At 35.5% G+C, this 21,691-nt stretch overlaps 1 protein-coding gene across 1 annotated transcript in view; it reads right to left on the bottom strand.

Moving 5' to 3' along the window:
* LOC102699018 (catenin alpha-3) overlaps positions 1 to 21,691 on the bottom strand; it is a 545,540-nt gene that overhangs the window by 124,792 nt on the left and 399,057 nt on the right. Inside the window, exon 10 of the mRNA XM_006630805.3 lies at positions 7,068 to 7,160. Coding sequence (XP_006630868.2) covers positions 7,068 to 7,160 — 93 coding nt within the window. The remainder of the gene's footprint in view (positions 1 to 7,067; positions 7,161 to 21,691) is intronic.

Raw genomic sequence — 21,691 nt, 5'->3', positions numbered from 1 at the left:
GCCAGTATTTCAGTTAAATCTTTTTTTTTTCAGATTGTATAATCATTTTATGAAGAGAACTACAGTTTTACAGGCAATTTCATAACTCTAACTATCTCAAATTTTAAATCCCACTGTTTATTAAGAGGTAATATAATAGGGAATATATATTGAGAGCATGCACATTTAGAAATAATGTGATTAGCACAAAAATGAACCTTCTTTTCCTCCATCATAAAAAGCAACGAATAAATAGCAATTAATTTCAGTTACATCTGAGCTTTTCCAACATGAAAAATGCCACCCAATGATTGATTAAATAAACATGTAGTGATTGTGTTATCAGTATAGCCACCGAAAGGTGGACAACTGGGTTAGTATCACGGAAAAATTGAATCTCCATTAGACTGTGAAGATGAGCAATCATTTTGTATAGAATGAAAATTAAAAAAGAAAAGCCAAGGGATGATGGAAGGTATCACTGCTTTGGTTGCAAAGTGAAAAATGTCACCAAGGGGAGTGTGCACAGTAATGTATTTGAGAAAGACACAGATCAAGGCATCTGATGTAAATGTGTTTTTTTATCTATTTATGTGAAGCCCGGGGATTCGTTTTTTTTTAACATTCCTCATATATTGCAAGAGTTCTCAAGAAATTTAAATAATGACTGCTACTTCAGAGGATTTAAAAGCTTTATATATGCCAAGCCCATGATTCCTTAATGTGATTCTTTATACAGACCATCACATTCAAAGGAAAACAATCAACATATATTGGCATTTTTCAAAATACTAGCAGTTATTTTGCGAGTAAGAAATAACTGTATAGTACAGCCCTTACCAAAAGCTACTGTAAATTGCAGTTGTAATAAAAAAACATTATTGTGAACAACAGATTATCTATCATTGCAGCTATTGTATTCTTTGTGGGATGAGTTAAAATTATATAACTAGATTTAGTGATAGCTGTGTTGAAATGAGAACAAGCAGTCCATGCTTTAGGTTTAACGATTGTTTAACAAAAAAAGTTGACCAATTGTGAAATTCAACAGAACAATTTGTTTCTCTTTAAGTTGTAAATGCATTGTTTATTATGGTTTACAAAATGATAATATAGGCTCTGTCAAAATATTTGAGATGGAATTATTTTCAGGTTGTTACAGAACAGATTCACCTTTAATAAGCAATGTGTTTTTTTAGGTACAGTAGATGTCTTCGTCTACTTGGAAGAACATCTTTTTGCAAAACATGGTATCTGTTGCAATTGCTTTATCACCACAAGCAGAATGAGTGTGACCAACTGAGGGGAATCGAATATCACACAATGATTAATTCATGTGGATAGTTCAGATTTTCAATCACTTCCAAACAGATGGTTTAGTAACCAGAGTTTTTTTCTGAGTACTGGAAGATCATGATTGGCGCAGCAATATCTAAGGTTTACAAAAAATAAGGAAATGAACAAAACATTACTATTCGCATCATTGAAGACAGGCTGTAAAAGACTCAGACGCCATGCAATTTCAGTCTCTATATGTAGAGAGGTTTAATCCTTCAAATTAAATAAATACAACATGCAGAAAGTGAAGTGTTTTTCTGGGAGGAGGTCACAGTTTTTGGTTGCATTCTCAAAAAATATTTCTGCAATTTTCTGCTGTCTCTTGTTAATAAATATAATTATTTTTTACATTTCATATATATATATATTCCATTTTACAAGGTTGTTAAATTAAACAAAAATGCATAGTCACAGTCTGCCACAACATTAGGTAAATTTATGAGGCTGAATTAAAAATAGAAGTGTATAGTAATTGTGAATTGCCAGGTTATGTGTCTACACTATGGGATGTGTTAAAATGAGAGCATTATATGTCACTATACACATGTGTATCTATCGAGTCAATAATAAAACAATGTTGTTCTGTAGATCACTGCTGTGAAAGACTTCTAAATATCTAAATACATTTGCAAAATACATCCTGCATTATTAGAATGTTCCAGTGAGAATTTCCAAAATGGGACATTTTGAGACATTGCCAGTCAGAGTAGAAATAGATGGTTTTTGAGTCTACTGAACCTGCGGACTGTAATTCTCCAGACAAGTGCATAATTAGAAATCTATTAAAATTGTGATCTGGAAAACACTATTTGCAAAATGAACAGAACCTAAAAACAAAACAAAATAATTATAGATATTAGACACAATATTAGAAGTATTAGACACACCCAAATAATAGATATTTTAACACATCTTTTAAGTGGGGACGACACATTGGTGGTGGTGGAGGGGAGTCCCTATTAACTGTAAAGTGCTTTGACTGGAGTGTAAGGATTTTTTTAACTCTAAGCCTGCCATGTTTTTAAGACTTCTACTGTATATTGATATTGTACTGGTATGCAAAAGCAATGAGTGTAAATACAAGGTAGACATTACTGTAGATGTTTATGATTTTTCACTTTTTCGGAAATACATTTAAAGCTTTTCTCTTTCTAGAAAATGAAGTACTAAAGATCCTGGTTCTTTGCAAAGCAGAAAAAAAGATATTTATAGAATTCTGGCAACTCCAAAAGTTAAAGTATCTGTCTTAATATGACTTATTTTATTAAATCAAATTAAAGGGGGTGTTATTTTTAAAGGAACTTACTTTCATTTCACAACATACAATAATCAAGAGCAAAAAAGGGCCTTAATTTAATTGCATGCTATAAAACACCAGAACAATTATTCCCATGGCATGAATTTACAGTGTTTAAAACATTTTCTTTGTTTAATTTAACATTCCTTATGACAGTAAATCCTGTTAGAGTTAAAAAAAACTATAAATGAGAGATGGTACAGCTTATAATTTGCTTCAATTGGATCACGATTAATGTCAAAAGTCTTCTTGTTTCATCCTCTTTTACATTATATGTGTAATTAACAATGGAAAATGTCAGTTCTTCTTTACTACTGTGTAGGTTTAATGTTCTAAGTTTTTTTAGAATAGTTTCTGTCTAGTATAGAAACTGAATAAAATTTGTAAGAGACATTATGGCATTTATCTTTTTTTCTATTCAGGATTTAAGGACAAGAGAGTATTCTCAGGTAGAATGGATGAAGAGATGATAAGACACACCTGTAAACATGCTGGAATTTTTAAACAGACAAAGGATTAATTTATTGTATTCTTAACATATTCAAATTGTGCCAACTTGAACCTGAAACTTGGTCTTGTCAGTCCTCAGCTACTAAATATGACTGGGCCTGGTGAGTACTTCAGTCCTCTGGGGAAAATTAGAATTTTGCCATATGACATGTTATCATTTGATAAGCACTAATGACTGCTAGTGGTCATTTAAAACCCTGAAAAATTCAGATATAAGCAGCAGTCTGGCTACATTTAAATATATATCATTGTGCTGTTTGAACATAAATAAATATAAATTTGCATAAATAGAAAAAGAGAAGACCATTATGTCCTTCTAGCTCATTTGGTAGCTAATAGGTAACCAATATCATCCAGTTATTTATTAAAAGATCCCAGAGTATCACCTTTGACTTTTTTTAAATTTTCATTGTGAAAATTGAATAAAATAAGTACCTTGTGTTTTAAATTTTATTCTCCTCCCCATTTCTACCATTAGTGTCTGAAAACATCCACTATGCTGACTTTGGCAATGCCTTTTTGCATTTTGAATATTTGAATATATTCCTCTCTCAAGTTCTTTTTGCCACCCAGATTAGGAACATATCTGGTCGCTCTTCTTTGAACTAAGTAGAAATATCTTTTAATTACACGGTTACAAAAATTGTAAACAATATTCTAAAGGTTTTTCTAGTGCCTTCTACAATTTAAAAAAATAGTTGCTTGATTTTAGCTGTATATTATTAATTATAAATCCTAACAGTTTGCCTTTTATTGCTTCCTCATATTTTCTAGAACAGTGGGTCTCATCCATGGTCCTGAGTGACCACTGTGTCATTCCAACTCTGCCCTTAATCACTGGTGTTAATTGATGCATGTAATTACTCTTCCTGCTTGTTAACCTTTTTTCTGTACTTAGTCCTTGCTTTGAAAATCTAAAGTACATTCTTCTCAACACCTATAGCATGCAGTCCTTCCTATTGCATTTTAAAATTTGCTCACTTATTTCTGACAAATACGACACAGGTGGGAATGTACTGTAAAAGGATCAAATAACACACATCAGACAACATACATTTCAATTGTTGATATCACTTACATACAAACAACTTCTAAGAGCTGAAAGAAAATTTCTATGTATACTGTCACGACCAGCCCCCAAGAGAGCCAGGCTGCAGTATTTAAGCCGTTCAAACCCGCTTCTGGCTGTTCGGTATTGAGTCTACTCTTTGAGAGCTCTGCCTGGCGTTTATTCTGTACCTTGCATTCTTCTGGATTCTAGACTTCCTTTTGCCTTTCGACTTTGGACCTTGCCTCTCGTTTCGGATTGTTTGCCATTATTTTTACGTCCTGGATTTTGAACCACCTTTCTCCTTTTGACCACAAACTCGCCTGATGTACTGGATTGTTTGCCTGCCTCGTCACCTACCTACTCCTGCGTCTGCACAGGATCCACATATCTCTTCAGTGGAGATTCGTTACATATACTGTACCTATATTAGAAAATTAAAATCATTTTGCTTTTGAATAAAAACTTAGCTGAAGCACATAAACAAAATAATCAGATATTTGCTGGGATCTAGGTTGAGAACCATTGATTTAGAAATGAAAATGATGTCAGGTTAAAAACCTAAGTCTTTTTCATAAGTAGTATTCCCATTTAAGCTTGGTTAAGTATCTTAGATTGGAATTTTTATTATCATATAAAACCAGAGTGTACCCCACCTTGTGCCTTTTGCTGGATAGGCCGGTTAGAAAATGGGTGGACGTTTCTGCTACCTGCATGTAACACATTATACTTGCCTACGTTATATATTATCTGCATCATCTGAACTTATTATAGTAAACCAAAAACAAACAAACAAAAAAATTGTACTATCATATCAGGGAGATAAAGAACAGACCAATTCAGAATATTAGTTTAATATTCAAAAATAAGTGTATATAACTGTACCCATTGTACCCATCAAAACATTTTGCGATAATAATGTTATATGTTAACAAAATTATAGGATTACGGGGCTTGATTGTTGACTCATTAATTAAATGCTCCTAAAAAAAGTTATCATTCCGTTTGGCTAGATTTGTGGCTCTGAAGAAAGAAAGAAACATGAAGGCTAATGTCAGTAGCTAACGTTTTATTAAACAATTTATTAAATGTATGTATTAAATAAATATAATATATTCTGCCAGATATAATATTGATCTTATAAGATCAATATATTATTATAACATTCTAAAACGTTCCATTGTAATTGCAATAGCATTGCACAGAGCAAAACCATGTTTGTTATAAGTTAAATAATAAAGTGAAATCCAGATAACATGAGGGTCACATTGTGCAAGTATATAATCTATTTAGTTTTCAGTGGGGAGATGTGTCATTGTGCAAGTTACAAAGGAACAAGTAGAGGTTAATTCAACACTGAAAAATAGAAAAAAATGTTTTGATTTTATTTTCTCAGGTGCTGAATATGAAGAAGTCTGAAGAAACTATGGAAGATTCCACAACCAAAAGGCTTTTCCCTCTTCTTCTTTCAAGAAATAAACACTTTGTACCTATTAGTAGAAATACTACAGTATTTATAAAACATTTCTTAAAAGGATAGTGATGCAAATTGAATACAAAAATAGTTAAACATAAACAAAAACATGATTAAATAGAATTAAAACCATGATTAAAATTAAAATTGGCAGTTTGCCAAAACATCAACTCTTTCCATCATCTACAGGTACTGTAGGTTGCATCATATTTTCTAAGAATTGCAGAATCAAAACTGCAGGTTGAGTGAGATTAAGATCTTAGTTGGTCAAAATCAAAACAAGATGCTTATGTCACTACTGATCCTGTTAAGAAATATAATTTTCAACACTGTCTGTAAGTGTCTGTGTCAGAAATCTCAAGACCTTCCATAATAGATCACAAACTGTGAATTAACAACTTCACTCTTTAACCTTGTGTATTAAAACTAGTACTATTAGCATTGCTGTATTATAATGCAACTAATTTGGGCTGCTGCCACCTAATATATTACTTTTCCAGAAACCCAATTTCTATATGTATCATATCCTTAAAGAAAAATTGAATATGTGTAATAAAAAATAGTGAAATGGGCAATGCTCTAAGTTTACAAAACACCTCAGAGCACTTCATAATATAACGTACTAAAATATGGCCCAGATCATGAAAAGCAACAGGAAACAAGTTAGCAGCCCAGAGCCATGGAATATCCTTCACAACTTTTTCATGTTGCAGGAGCCATTAGTTTTACTTGCCTGAATCACAAAAGACACAACAGCAGCAATGCTTACAGTGAACCCTCAGGTTACCTTGTCTAGTCAAATAATGAGAAAAGTAACACATATACAGGTGCTTAAGGGGCACTTATCAAACTTCTTTTAGAAGATGAAAAGTAGAGTAGTTACTTGTACTGATAAGAAATGAATGTTAATATGTGTGTGTGTACTGAGAGCTCATGCACAGCCTGGCTGTCACCTTGTTGAATCAGATAAAATACTCTTTAAAGTTAAATCATCACCATTAACACTAAGATGACAAAGAAATAAAATACCTATTGACCTCTAGAAACATGGACACTTTCCAAGAATAGCTTATTAATCCATTATTTTTAAACTTGTTGCATGTCTCAAATAAATATTAAGTTGAAATATACAAAATGAAAGCAGAAATATTTTCAGAGTTTTTGCAATGAATCTGTTTCTATTTAAAAGATAAAAGCAAGTGTTGTTCCTTTGCAGCCTGCACATGCTGACACAGTTACTATAAAATGTTGTTTTTACAACATCTAGTTTTTGAAAGGCAGCAAATTGTTCAAGTGTCAATGTATTTAAAAGTTGAAATAATAATAACAATATAAAACTTTTAACTTAACTAAACAAAGCTCTTAGAGAACCCCCAAAACAATACAAATTTGTTTTATTTTCCATGCAACATGCTTCATACCTGAGGGCACAGAGTTTCAATTCGGCTTGCAGCCATCTGAACAATCCTGACCCCATCGTCGTTTGTCGAAATGGAGCTGGCAAGGTTAGCTACCTAAAAACAACAATCAAGAAGCAGATAGTTGAAGCACAAAGCAATCCCTTTTAAAAATCAATAACCGGATATCTGCTGTAGAGTATATCAATAAACTTCAGAAATAATCATTTGGTATAACTAAATGAATATCATCAGGTAATGCTTCTTAGTCTTTAGATGGGAAAGACTTGATTTCCCATCCACAAAATGAAGTAGTTGTTGTAGAATAGTTGTTTATATTTACTGCTTATGAAATCTGAGTACCTCTGCTGTGTTATAAATCATTATACTTTAGTAGATACAATCCATGTTCTTAGTCTAGATCACAACCATTAAGAAAGACAAAATTACAGTATTTTTCCATTCTTTTTCATTGCTTTGTATTACAAAATTGTTTCATTAAACTCTGAACTCAATTAAACAGAACAAAACAAAAATGAAATTTAATACTGAACAATTAATAAAACAATTCAAATAATTGTATATACTGTATATAATATTGTTACAGCTTTAGGTGACTGAAAAGTGTCTCTTAGAGTTTAGATAAAGTTTGTGACACTTAGAAGGGTAAACATTTCTAACTTCAAAGCAGAGAGGATATTTGCTGAGGTCTTCGGGATCCCTTGAGCAGAACAAATTGTAAAGTTTACCTTAGTATACCTACAGTATGTAAGTTGTTGATTAATGATTGTTACAGAGCAGTACAGACACACTTACAATATAAGATCACATTAATAGCACAAAAAGAGGAAGAACCAAGGGAAGCAGGGAGAAGAGAGAGGAGTCCAGAGGAGTTGGGATGTGAAGCTTGTGCCAGTCAAGAGCCCCTTCTTCATGATTATCCAAATCAAACCTGACGGGAGCTAAGTATTTGAACCTTGTTAGAAAGAGAACATACTATTCTGTGTTTTTAGGGTACTTGGTTTTCCTGGGTAAAAGATACCTTGGTTAAAGATGCCTTTCCTGCTTGTGGGTGTATTTTTTAATTTATTTTGTGGCATCCTGGGTCCAGAGAGAGAGATTCAACTGCAGGTTGTATAACATTTATTTAGAAGGCAGCTTATCTCTTATTTGGCCTCAGTAGGCAGTATTTAAGAGTTTTTTATTTAAGGTCTGGTTAATTAGAATGTTCGGCCTCTGAACTGTCTTGTTTGTAAATACTATACATAAAGTAACCTGTGTGTTGTATGTTGCCTGTAGTGTAGTTTGTGTTATGTCATTGTAATAAATATTTGTTTAACCAAGTGTGCCTGGATTGTTACTTTCAACAAAGCTGTGCCAGAGAACAAAGAATTAATGTGCCTCTATACCAGCCGCTCCGGTATATTGCTAGAAAATACTTATAAGTTTGGTGTTATAAATAAGTATTTCACTTATTGACTAAACTGCTTGGTCAAATCCTGATTTTCACCGTTTTCATAATACTCATTTGTAACAATATCTAAAATATTGTTTGAGGAAGCAGCTTACCTTGACATTAAACAAAAAAATTCTCATTTACTCTTTCTACTTACAAAGCTTGAAAAATACTAATCTTATTACTGAAATATGCACACTACCGCAAGATAAGTTTTTGTCTCTAATTTATTGACCTTTGGTAAGAAAATGCCATCAGGATCAGTGTAACAGATTTACAAATCCACTGATCCTATTAAGATAAGACTTTTATTCCAAATATCAAATACTTCAACATCACCATTGCAACTGTTGCACAATATAGTTGCACTTTTTATTACGTTTATAAAGTTCATTTGAAGAATCATGACTGGATATTTGTGTCACTAAAGGACAATAACGCACCAAAATGGTGCTTAATTTTTAAAACAAAAATAAACAAGGTTGATCTTTGTGGTACATGAGCAAATTTGAAAGCTTCCAAATAAGAAAAAGACATTTGTAGGTTTGAGTTAATTTGGTTCTTTTGTAGTTAATTTTAGTTAATTTTAGATATGCTTTTGTCCGGTCACTTTTGAAAGGAATGCAGATTTGAGCCTCAACCTTCATTCCAGTCTCTCATTACGTTATGTGTAAAGTGTTTTCTCCTTGTTAAATAAATTGTCTTTTAAGTTTTGTCTTTGTTTAACTGCTGAATCTGCAGTATTCTGTTGGATTGACCCTTAAAATGTTATATATTTTGATCAAATCTTTTCTGTAGAATTAAGACAAAAGTAGTCAATGTCTTAAATGTTATTTTCACTTTCTATTATATACTGCATAGTACTAAAGCATTTTAGGTTTTATAATTATTCTCCTGCATTGTCTTGACGGGAACATAGAAGAATTCCCTTTCATGAATAGCCTTCTGTAACTCAGAATCATCAATTTTATGTGTATGGTGTTCTAAGACATTTTATAAGTCCATTGCTGGAGCTATTTTTGCCACTTCAATTATTTTTATTAACTGCAAAATTAACTGGTTTGCTAACTACAGCAAAATCTAAAATCTTTGGTATAGATCAGGAAGAGCAATGTTCTGGCTTTAAAAGGGGTTCCTGTACACTACTGCTTACTTCTGCAAAAAAAAATGGGAAAGTGCCAAACTGGGAAAAAAAAAGTCTGTACCATCAAGTTTAAAGAGAACAAAATCAGCAACAATGCTAAACAGATTCCTGAAAAAAATAATTAATAAGGTATGTTGTACTCATACTCGGATGGATCGAAATAATCATTATACTTTACTTTAAAATAGTATAGGTTACTCTATGTTTTTATTATTATTTGCTGCTGTATTTACTACGGCTGAGTAGCAACTATCTTTTAATGTAGTTCTGTATTTTTCATAAATCACATTATTAAATGAATAAAACAAAGGGCATATGCTGTGACTAACCTATGTCAAGTTCAATCACAGTCTAGTTTAGATTACATTTTCCAGCGTATCGGGGGCAATCATCATCTCTGCAGAAAATTAAATCTTGCATACAGACATGACCACAAGCCAAAGAAAGACAAGCCTAAGGAGACAGAGCTCCCAATTAAATATCTAATTTAAAAAAAGGATAAAGTACCAAGTGTCAAAAAATAAATCTATTAATAAGTGATAATGATGCCACATGAAGCCAAGAGGCTGCAAATCATTATTGTTTTTAATGAAATGTGGCTCAAGACATTTTGCCAACACTGTGAGTCGTTAAAACTGTAAAATTATGATCTAGACTCATTTTGTGATTATACTGCATTACAACAGTCCTACTTAATATGAATTTACCAAGTGGTAAATTAAGGTCCTGCAGTTATAAAACTTACAGCATGACCGTGATAGCTGATTGAATAGACAAGGGTTGATTTTATTTTTCATCTCAGAGATTTTCATACAAATGAAAGAAGGCCATTCTGCCCATCTGACTCCTCTGGTTGCAATTAACAAAAGACAATTCCCCTTTAATTTCCTTTTTTATCCTCTAGTTTGCATTTCACTGTTGATTCTGGTCCATTGTGTTCACAGGTCCCCTTGTAGTGTTTTCTGTATCAGTCTCTGTTTACTTTTCTGTGGCAAATTTCAGCAAACAAAACTATTTTTAATGCCTTTACCAAAATTATAGAAAATATTCTAAAATAGGATTTATGCATTGTAAAATTATAAGATTTAAATGTGTGAACATAAAATACATGTCTTTTTTATGTAGCCTCTTTTTTATGTAGGCTCAGCATTTTCCATATTATAGTTGCTACTGTCTGCATGTTATAATCTACACTTAATTTACATTAATTACATTAATGTAAATTAAAATTAAAGTTTTCCCTATTTTGAATTATAAGTCTTCTTGCATATCTTTTGCAACTTGGAAAGTGTCTGTTTTCCCACTGGTTTTGATATGGTTTAAACTTTGCTAGTTTATTTACTGCAGCCATTGATATTCCATTGATATTAATGAAGAAAAAAGATACTAGTACAGATCCTGTGGTACTACTAATTACATCATCCCAGCTGAATATTGACTTATCTGAACTGTTTTTTTTTTATCAATTCTAAATACTAACACAAAACCAATTTTATTGCACATTGAATTATTTTATAGGCATTTCTTTTCTATTATATTTAATTTTTTCAGAAAGATTGTATTACTGCATTTTCTGTGGAAAAGAAATATCAAGTAGTACTAACATACAGTGCATTTCTCTAGGACAATTTCAAACATCATTAATTCTTATGCCAAGCACCACAAGTTGCACATCTCTCAGAGACTCTCTCAAACTACCTCTATTTAGATATTCAGGTTAAGAACATCACCATTCCTTAGGCACCCAATGATTACGGTTAGGAGCAGTGACAGAGAAAGTTATTAATGTTTAATGTGAAGAGAGTGATGCAATATAGAACATACAAGTGTTGTCAAAGAATTGGGTACAGGGTAAGAGTGACGTCTGAGAATGTCACAGCATAGTTCATGCTTTGATTTTGCAACTATTTAAAACTGTCAGTTGAAAAGCATTTGTACCTCAACCTAATACACCAGCTGCTGAAAAGATGTTATTTTTTTATATTTAATATTATAGATTTTCTGACTGTTAAGCAATAGAGGAGAAAGGAAATTCTGCTATGGCTATGGAGTTCCTGTTATTCACCCAAAACAGGAAAATATTGATTTCTGTTTTTTTTTTAATGCACAAAACCTCAAAACAGAACTGAATATAGGGAATATAGTAGTTTATCCATCCATTTAATAACTGTTTTATGCAATACATGCTTGTGGGCGAGCTGTAGCCTACTGTATCTCAGTAAATAAGAAGTGCAAAGCAGGATACACCCTGTACTGGATGTCTGTCCATCGTGGCACACACAGACACACACACACAAGCCAGGGCCAGTTTTCCCAGAAGCCACTTTACCTACCAGTATGTCTTTGACCTCTGTGTGGAAACCAAAGCACCCTGGAGAAACCCTATGTGAACATGGGACAACACACAAACTCCATGCAGATACTGTGGCACCCCAGGAACTGAACCCAGCACCCCAATGCTACAAGGCAGCAATGCTAACCACAATGACACAAATATAGTTTTATATGAAATAAAAATTCACAATTAAGATGCACAATATGGCTTTTTTAAACCATGATTTGTTTTTAAATTATAGGCCTTATCTCAGAGGTTCTTTAAGCAAGCATCAAGTCCTCGTTCCAAGGTGTGGATCTGAGAACCAGTTTTGCTTTCTGTCAGGGCTGTCAGTGCTTTTTTGTAATTCTGGTCTTGAAATACTGAAAGATCATATCAGTCTAAGCTCTCTCACTGTTAAAACCCCTCATTACTTTGTTAAAGAATGCTGTTTTCTTAAGCTGATGGTTTATTTTTATTTAATAAATTAGACTTGTTTAATATCGAAATTAAATACAAGTCGATAATAACACCCCAAATCAAACAGCATAGTTCAGAATCCAATTTGCCTTTGCAGTCACTGGCACTCTTTAAGACTGCACACAATTTTCAAGGTTGTTAGTTTTTGTTACATATTGTGACATACTGGCAAAAGGGGCCAATATCTTGGTTCCATTACATTTCTAAAAAGACTCTGCTAAAGCAGCAACCATTGTGTCACCTTAACTTTCTAGCAAAAATGATTGGTCAGTTGTATGGATTCAACAAAAAGACTAATAGAATCAGATAAGTAATTGTCTAATCTAGTCCTCATTACAAGCAGATCAGCCGTCTATTGTGTTCAGTCAGGAGTTGAAGAAGTAAGCACTCTAAAGAAAGAGCTAGATCATTATTTAATTTTCCTGAGAAGTGCCTCTATAAAGATTAAAATCACTTTTTGATACTGTACCTTATGTGCATGTTCATGCATGTGTTTATGCATGTAGACACACTATATACTAAATATTGAACTAAATACATATTTTAATTTATATATATGTATTTTAATACAGATGCAGCCATTCAAAATGGGTGAGGTATTTCGCGGCATAATGCGACACGCCCACCGGGGTATCACGCGGTATCACGTGTGTCACGTGACTAACTATCCGGCGTCGCCTTGTAAAACCACCAGGGGGAGCTTAACCTCTCATGTACAGCATTCGAGCCTTTAATTTTGAACTGTGTATTACAGCATGTTAATCATCAGTCATTCAAATGTTGGTATATTTTATGAAAGCAAGATTGCTCAGTTGGACAAAAGTACACAACCTACCTTTATCAGAAATATTTATGCATCAAAGCCTTTACTGAAGATATTACTAATAGTATTAATAATGGATGACTTTGGACAAGCTGTATACTCAAAGTATAATTTCTTTAGCACATTTGTACAAGCACTTGGAATCTGTCCAAGCCATACTTTGTCAGGCATTTTGTTTTACTTCAACAGGCATAAAAACTTCCTTGCTTTTAACAGGGCGTTTCATAATTTCTAACTACGAAAATGATTTAAAATGCGACACCTATCATGAAAAGAAAAAAATACACACCAGTATTCCATTTCTCCCTAAACATTGTAAGCTTCGAAGTCTTTAACTAACGTGATACCAGAGTCAACAAGCATACTTTTAGAATTTGATTAAAAGGGAATATAATATGGAATCGCGTATCTCAAGAATTTAATAACTGTATGATTATATCCGTGTACTGCGGCAGGGCTGTGTAGGGCTGTTTCGCCTGCCTGCTTATGCGAGCTGTCTTGTAGCCTACTGGTCTAGGTGCGTGACTACCAACTGGCAGGTTGTGTGTCCGAATCCAGCTGGTGGTGGACCTTTCAGTTTTATTTATTTAGTTTTTAATCGCGTAACATAAACATATTACCGTATGCAAACTGTACTGTATACAATATGTATATGTATATTTAATGTCTTAACTGTGCCCGTTTAAGTATTGAATATTCATATCTAATTTTACCACTGAAGGGAAATCTTAACATAAACATACAGTATATGGCTGGTCTCGGTACTTTAAAGAAAAAAATACACACCAGTATTCCATTTCTCCCTAAACATTGTAAGCTTCGAATGAAACCACTAAATAAAGACATAAATATAGAAATCTTAAGATTTGTTTTATTTAATGTTGGTAGCAGGATGAACTGTCAGAGTGTATATTTTGTCGCAAAGTTGCTACAAGATGTTAACAGTGAAAAAGGTATTTAGAAATGAGTTATTTCAAGATGAAAAAGAAAACATACACGAAACATGGTTTCATTACGACCAGAATCGGTCTTGAGATATTTTTAACTTGATTTACAGTATTTGAGAGGTATGACTTAACACCGATACTACAGTGCTTAAGTACTGCTCACGTATATGTTTCTAGGTTTATATTATGCATTTCATACGGTCAAATTACTTTTGAGCAACTAATAAGAAGCGCGAAACGGTATGCGTTTTAGTTTCGTTTTGTGCTGGAACCCGTGGATTGATTAGAGATATCAAGTACATACAAGTCATTTTTTAAATGTTGTAGTTCGTCTTGAAAAAATGTTACGAGTACATCATCTATCAACAATTACACAGGTTCTGTTTCCATATTGCGGATTTTGGTTAGGTACAGTATTATCAAATCCAGTGGCGCTGTGTGTTACTTTACTGAGTCCCATGTCACATGGTCTGTGATTGAAACCTGTAAAACCGGTTTAATTCGTCACAGCCAGCACTCTTCAGGTGTGAGGGTCTTCTGCTCAGAATGAAACGCTAAAATGTTTGTGTATATTCTAATGGTAGTGGGGGCAGGGTGTGTGGGAACACCCTGCATTGGAGATCTATGTTCTTCACACCTGAAACATTTTCTCTGAAAGGATTTTCTTCGCAGTTTAACCGATCTTGTTACAGCATGTTACAGTTTACTATTATTAACCATATTAATTTTAAGTGCTTAATGTAAAATCTTGTAAAAATATATTTTCATTGTTCAAATATACATTAAGTCTGACTATCATATAATGAGTTAAATACAAAACTAAAGAAAAAATAGGGTTAAATATAATTCAAAATATTTTGCTAACAATGTTAACTGTTTATGAATAATAAAATGTATTAACTAAGGAGTAGGATGGCACAGTTGTTAGTATGTTTTTTGTTTTGTTTCTTTTTCATAAATACAACAGTAGTACCTGATGTCTCAGTGGCTTTCAAAATTAAATTATGCATGCAAACCTGTGAACTAGAAAGATAACTAAGATTTTAATACTAATTAAATGACCGCGGGCACTTTCCACCCCCTCTACATTCTCAGAGTAGAACAGACTAACCTTCTAATGAAAGACGGTCCACCCCCCACGGACAGGAAAAGTGCCCACAGGCACTTAAACTTAATATGGTCAGTAACAGTAAACAGTAACATGGTAAGAAGGAGCACGTACAAACGTTTTCGAAATAACCACATGTAAGACTCTGATGCTTAAAATGTTTAGGGAGAAAGTGGAATACTGGTGTGTATTTTTTCTTTAAACTACCAATACCAGCCATATACAGTCTGTAACGTAGGGATTTCTATATGTCTTTATTTAGTGTTTACATTAGTGACAAAGGCTAAACTTTTAGCTTCAGTAACGTGTACATATCTCCCCTTTTTATAAAACGACTTGGTTGAAAACTGTTCCAGAGCCACTGTTGTTTCATCAGTGAAAAGTACATCATGAAATGCCTCTCCCTGTTCAATCCACTGGAAAAAAGAAAAGGAGCATAAAGCTTCTGATGGTCATAAACGATATTCATTTAGGAGCAGCATCAGAGGTATGTTTTTAACTGCACTGCATTGGAGAGAATACCATAGTGTGTTTTTTTTTTTACTACCTGGCGGAAACTGGCTTCCAGAAGAATCAGTATGGCTCAGAGATTAAATAAAACTTCACAGACATTAACGAAGAGCATAACGCGTGTACTGTATGCACTGCAAGTACAACCCAACTCTCTGCAGGAGTGCTGGCTGTGACGAATTGAACCGGGTATTTTCAAAGTAGGAGGTGAGATTTCCAGCGAAAGACACCTCCCTCAAAAACCCAGTAAATACAGTACTTACTAGTTAAAGGCTAGGCTCCCGACTACGGCGAAAGGAACCCTTCTTTCATTAGAAGACAATGAACATATTTTAGCCCTGAATGAATTAATAGCAAACATGGTTTACATAAAAGACATTTTTCCAAGAAAGTTTAGCCTTTGTCACTAATGAAACCACTAAATAAAGACATAAATATAAAAATCTTAAGATTTTTAAAATACATGACTTTGCTAAAATTAATTTGAAAATAAAAACAATTACAACCGCCAGGGGAGAGAGAGAACAGGGGAGGGATGGTGGTTTTGCATAAGGGGCGGGGAAATTAGGTATGTTTGGGAATGTGTAGTTACATGTTCTGGCTGTTTGTGAATTATCGTTGTTGAGTATGGAGTGTTGAGGTATTGATTTTGTGTAATGCTTTATGTTGAAAATTGAGGTGGATTTTGTTTATGATAAACAGGATAAACTGGGATGGAAGGTAGGTTTGGTTTTGCATAAGGGGCGGGATTATGATAATTGGAGGATTTTGCGAGAGTAAAATGGTTTGATTATTTGATTTTGTATTGTGGTTGTTATCTATGTTTTTGGTTGGTATTATGTTTATATGGTTGTTTTTGTTGGTTGGTTGTTATTATGGTTATTAATAATACGATCTATAGTTGAAATCTGAGCCTAAATAAAAAGAAAAAGCAAGTGATTAGGTTTATGAGCAATCTAATTACTTATTCGTTTAAAAAGCTATATAAAATAAAGTTTATTATTAATTTGCTGGACAGAGCGGTGAACATTATTATGCATAAGACAAAGATAACGATCCTGATCAGTTTAGAAATCTGTGTACGCTGTAAGGTTTTTACTTCTTAAACTTTTAAAATACACGTTTTGAATAGAAAGAAATCCTCTTCCTGGTACAGTATGTTTACAAACCAGCACGTCTTTTTTCTCCAATCAGAGGGGTGTCAGATGGTGTCAGCCAATCACCATTCTGCGTTGGGTAGCAACGGGTGACTGTTCTCAGGCGGAAGATGTAAACAGCTTAATGTTCGTGTTAAATAATTTTTTTAAATTAAAATTCATTCTATACAGCAATCGCATATTTGGGTACCGTTTCATAAAACTTTCATGCTTAAAATGTTTAGGGAGAAATGGAAGACTGGTGTGTATTTTTTCTTTAAACTACCAAGACCAGCCATACACAGTACAGTTTACATACATACAGTAATGTTTATGTTCCTAAATTAATATCGTTTATGACCTTCAGATGCGTTATGCTCCTCTTCTTTTTATGCTCAGCTACTAAAATTTCCCTTTAGTGGTAAAATCCATATAAATATTCAAAACTAAGCGGATTAAAATGTGCACAGTAAAGACATTAAATGATTAAATCTTTGCACTACCAACCAATGCACCACGAGTGCCCCTGTCGGTCATTTTGGCCAGCTAATCACTTGCCCTGCGGTACCCTCCGGTGCCCCGCGGTGGCTTGTGGGTAGGTTACCGTACCGCGGGTTTTTACAGCGCATTTTGAATGGCTGCATCTGTATGTAGCCCCAACTAGCTCTGTTGGCAGAGCATGAGACTCATAATTAGGGCCATTCTGCTGCCCCTTCCCCCGCGGACTGGCCGCGGGACTGGGGTAGTCTGTTATTGTAGTGGTACGCGCATCTCATTTTTAACAAACAACACCACAAATCCATTACAGAAAACCTTATATTAATCTAAAACAGAGAACCGAGGCTTCACAAAACTGTTTTCAGAACTGAAAAGCACCACGGGAATCGATCGCAATAAAACTTTTTTATCGGAAGACGCACTTCAGCATACATGCGTCGATAAGTAATCAATAAGCCAGCAAAACATGACTACAAAAGTAAAAACTAGCAAAAAAAGAATATATCCCATATTTTTACCTTCTTTGGAGCCTCTATAAGTCTCTGTAAGAACAGCTGTATATCCACAAAGGGCTAGCCTGACTCATTTAAAGACCTGGAGGAAACTGAAATGTATTGGCTATTGGAATTAAGTTTTAAATCTGCCCTCTTTGAAAAAGCTGATCTAATTGGTCAAAATCGCTGTCATTCATCATATTTCAGCCAACCTCTCATGCCCATGATATCAATCCCCAATTCACCAAGTTTCTTGATCAAAATGTCAGTCATGCTGGCTCCTGTAGAACCTGTCAGCTCTGAAGAAATCTTCACGCTGCTTTCCTTTGTTGGAACAAGTGTATGATCATTGTCATCTGTTTGATTCTACTCACGTCGGGTGTACACCCAATCTAAGATTATTGAGTAGTACTTAGCTCATTCGACTTTCCTTGGGCACTCAAGATGCTTGACATATTTTTCCAGTCTTTGATACCATCTTTTGCCAGAGTTGATTTTCTCTCACTTTCACCAAAAAGTTTACAACAAAAGCAAAATGTAATATCCTTGCTAATTGAATAAATAAGCCATGGCCTCTCCAGTTTCTCCCCTTTTGCTAAAGTCCGACTATAATGACATTTTATGACAAATTTCTGTGCCTGCTGTCCCTGGGAAGATAGATTCTTTTGACTTGATGCGGTCCCCTCTGTATCAAAATGTCTCAAAATCCCTGGTTAATTGTTGTCGGGATCATTCAAGTTTTCCTCAGCTTGTAACGTTACTGGCTGGTGATTCTCTTTTTTGGACTAAACACAGTTGCTGCTAATGATATTCTTGGAAGCAGAACCCTCTTTGTCCGCAGTTGCTTGTAACTGAGTCTGACTCTGAGTATTTTAAGAATAAGCCTGTTTTTGGAGTTCCTGCTATTTTAACAGTCTCCTCTTTTTTGTATTTGCAGACGAACGGTTTTGGTTATTTTGACATGCTGAACTTTGCTGTCCACACGAAAAATCTCTCGAGTTGATCGAAATTGGCACCAGTGCAACAGGTCGGGGGTAAGCGGCACAAGCTCTGGCTGATACATTCCCCGGCCATTAATCAGTCAATCAAAGTTTATTTATCAAATGCACAACAATACAGCATGCAGCAGTAGTTGCTGGCAATGAATTGTCTTTTCTACGAGCTCACCGGGGGGGGGGAGGAAATCACAAAATTAAGGTTACAAAATAAGGTTACATAATAATAGATAATAATGCAATAGAAATTGAATAAAATAAACTCAGACAAAACTCAACATAAATAGAGCCTCTATGTGTCCAGGGTGTATGCAATATATTATGTCCAAGTAGTGCAGTATGCTGAATACAATGAAAACTGTATGTCCATGTAGCCATTACGGGTGATTTGGTGAAGGAGCTGCAGGTTGGCTATTTAGCAGTCTTATTGCCTGGAGGTAGACTTCCTAAGACATCTAGCTGAGTAAATATCCTGGATGTTAGTAGCTCACAGCTGGTATTGAGCCACACTGACTTCACCACCCTCTGCAGTACTTTGCAATCATGGGCGGAGCAGTTCCCATACCGGGCATTTATGCAACCAGTCAGGATACTCTCAATAGTGCACCTGTAGAAGCTGGCCTGGATATTTGATGGTATGCAGAACTTCTTTAGCCTGCTGAGAAAGAATAGGCGCTGCTGTGCTGTTAACTCCCAGGAACTTAAAACTGCTGACCCTCTCCACTGCAGTCCCATTTATATAAATAGGTTTGTGATTTCCTCCCTGGTGTTTCCTATATTCCACAATCATGTCCTTAGTCTTACTGATGTTCAGAGAGAGGTTGTTCTCCTGGCACCATGCTGCTAGGGTTTCAACCTCCTCCCTGCACGCAGACTCTCCACCATTTGTGATCAGGCCAATGACTGTTGTATCGTCCACAAACTGAATTATGGAATTTGAGTCATGCCTGGCAACAAAATCATGGGTAAATAAGGAGTAGAAGACAGGGCTAAGCACATAGCCTTAAGAGGCTCCAGTGTTTAGAGTCAGGGAAGAGGATATGTTGGTGCCCACCCTCACCACCTGCAGACATTCGGTCAAGGAGTCCAGGATCCAATTACAAAGGGAGGTGTTCAGTCCCAGGTCCTGGAGCTTGATGAGAAGCTTTGAGGGCACTATGGTATTGGATGCTGAGCTGTGATCAACAAAGAGCATTCTCACATATATTCCTTTCTTATCCAGGTGTGAGAGGTCAGTATGGAGGGCAGTGGCTATAGCATCCTCTGTTGACCTGTTCTGGAGATACGCAAATTGCAGTGGGTCTAGGGTGTCAGGCAGTAAGGAGGTGATATATGCTTTGACCAACCTCTTGAAGCACTTCATGATAACTGATGTGAGTGCAATGGGGCTGTAGTCGTTCTGGCAACTGACTCTGGGTTTCTAAGGAACAGGGACAATGATGGTTTTCTTAAAGCAGGAAGGAACTATAGACTGAGCTAGAGAAAGACTGAATATGTCCAAGAAGACATCTGCCAGCTGGTCTGCACATGCCTTCAGAACACAGCCAGGGATACCATCAGGGCCAGGAACCTTGTGTGGATTAGTCTTTTTAAAAACTTTACACACATCTGCTGGATATGATCAGTGGGTTTCCGTCTTGGATTTCTGGAATCCTCCTGGCTAGATCTGTGTTACTGACCTCAATCGAGCATAGAATGAATTTAGCTCATCAGGAAGAGAGGCAGACTGTTGTGCGATACAGCTGGGTTACGTTTTTGTAGTCTGTAATGGTGCGTATACCATTCCACATGTTCCGTGTGTTGCAGCCGTGATAATATGACTCTAATATAACTCTATGGTTGTATTTAGCTATTTTGATGGCTTTCCTGAGGGTCATATCTGGATTTTTTGTATCTATCCATATCGCCAGAATTGAAAGCAGCTGTCCTAGCTATAAGTTTGGCGTGTATCTCCCCATTTACCCATGGTTTCTGATTTGGATATGTGCGAACAGTAATCCTGGGAACCATATCTTCAATGCATGCATTTACCTACAGTTTCTGATTTGGATATGTGCGAACTAATCCTAGGAACCAAATCTCCAATACATTTAGAGTGATCAGGGAGAGCTTGTAGGATGACATGCTCTGCGAACAAGTTTCTAATAGGTCACAGAATAGTTTGAAGTGGTATTTTAACAAATGGACGACATAGAGGTTGTAAGAGCCAGTTGCAGTGCTGTGATATCACCGCCCTCCCCTGCACATAGCAGGGAAGTTGGCCAACTGGGCTAATGGAGGTCTCCTTTAGCTCAGCCAGCAAGTTCCCTGTTGAGTGACACTGGAGGCCCGGGTTTGAGCCCATGCGGTGAGGACCGAACAGGGGCAGGAGCGGCGAGGGCACAAGCCCAAGAACCGAGCTCATCACAGTACATTTGGCCACCCTTGCTCAAATGCCGCTTTAAGCAATTTCCCAGTCTGCCTATATGGACGAGCCGACCCTGCTCATAATCTCAGGGTAGTGGGTCCATGTCTCACAGGCGCAAGGTTTTCTAATAACCCATACTGGGCAACAGCAGTATGGGGCGGTGTTCGTGGTGGAGGATGACGTTTCCATGACAACGACAACAACTCTAGCTTTATCTGTGCAGAAGAAAGGCCTGGCAATCTACTTCCGTATCTTGCCATGAACGCTCTATGGATAATGATGGGGGAACTATCCACAGGGTCGCCAAGAGTTGACACCGATTCAACGGGACTCCGA

This window comes from Lepisosteus oculatus, chromosome 4, assembly GCF_040954835.1.
Source record: "Lepisosteus oculatus isolate fLepOcu1 chromosome 4, fLepOcu1.hap2, whole genome shotgun sequence".
Lineage (NCBI taxonomy): Eukaryota > Metazoa > Chordata > Actinopteri > Semionotiformes > Lepisosteidae > Lepisosteus > Lepisosteus oculatus.
The sequence above is the reverse complement of the archived record's forward strand: the minus strand, read 5'-3'. Positions and strand labels throughout refer to the sequence as shown.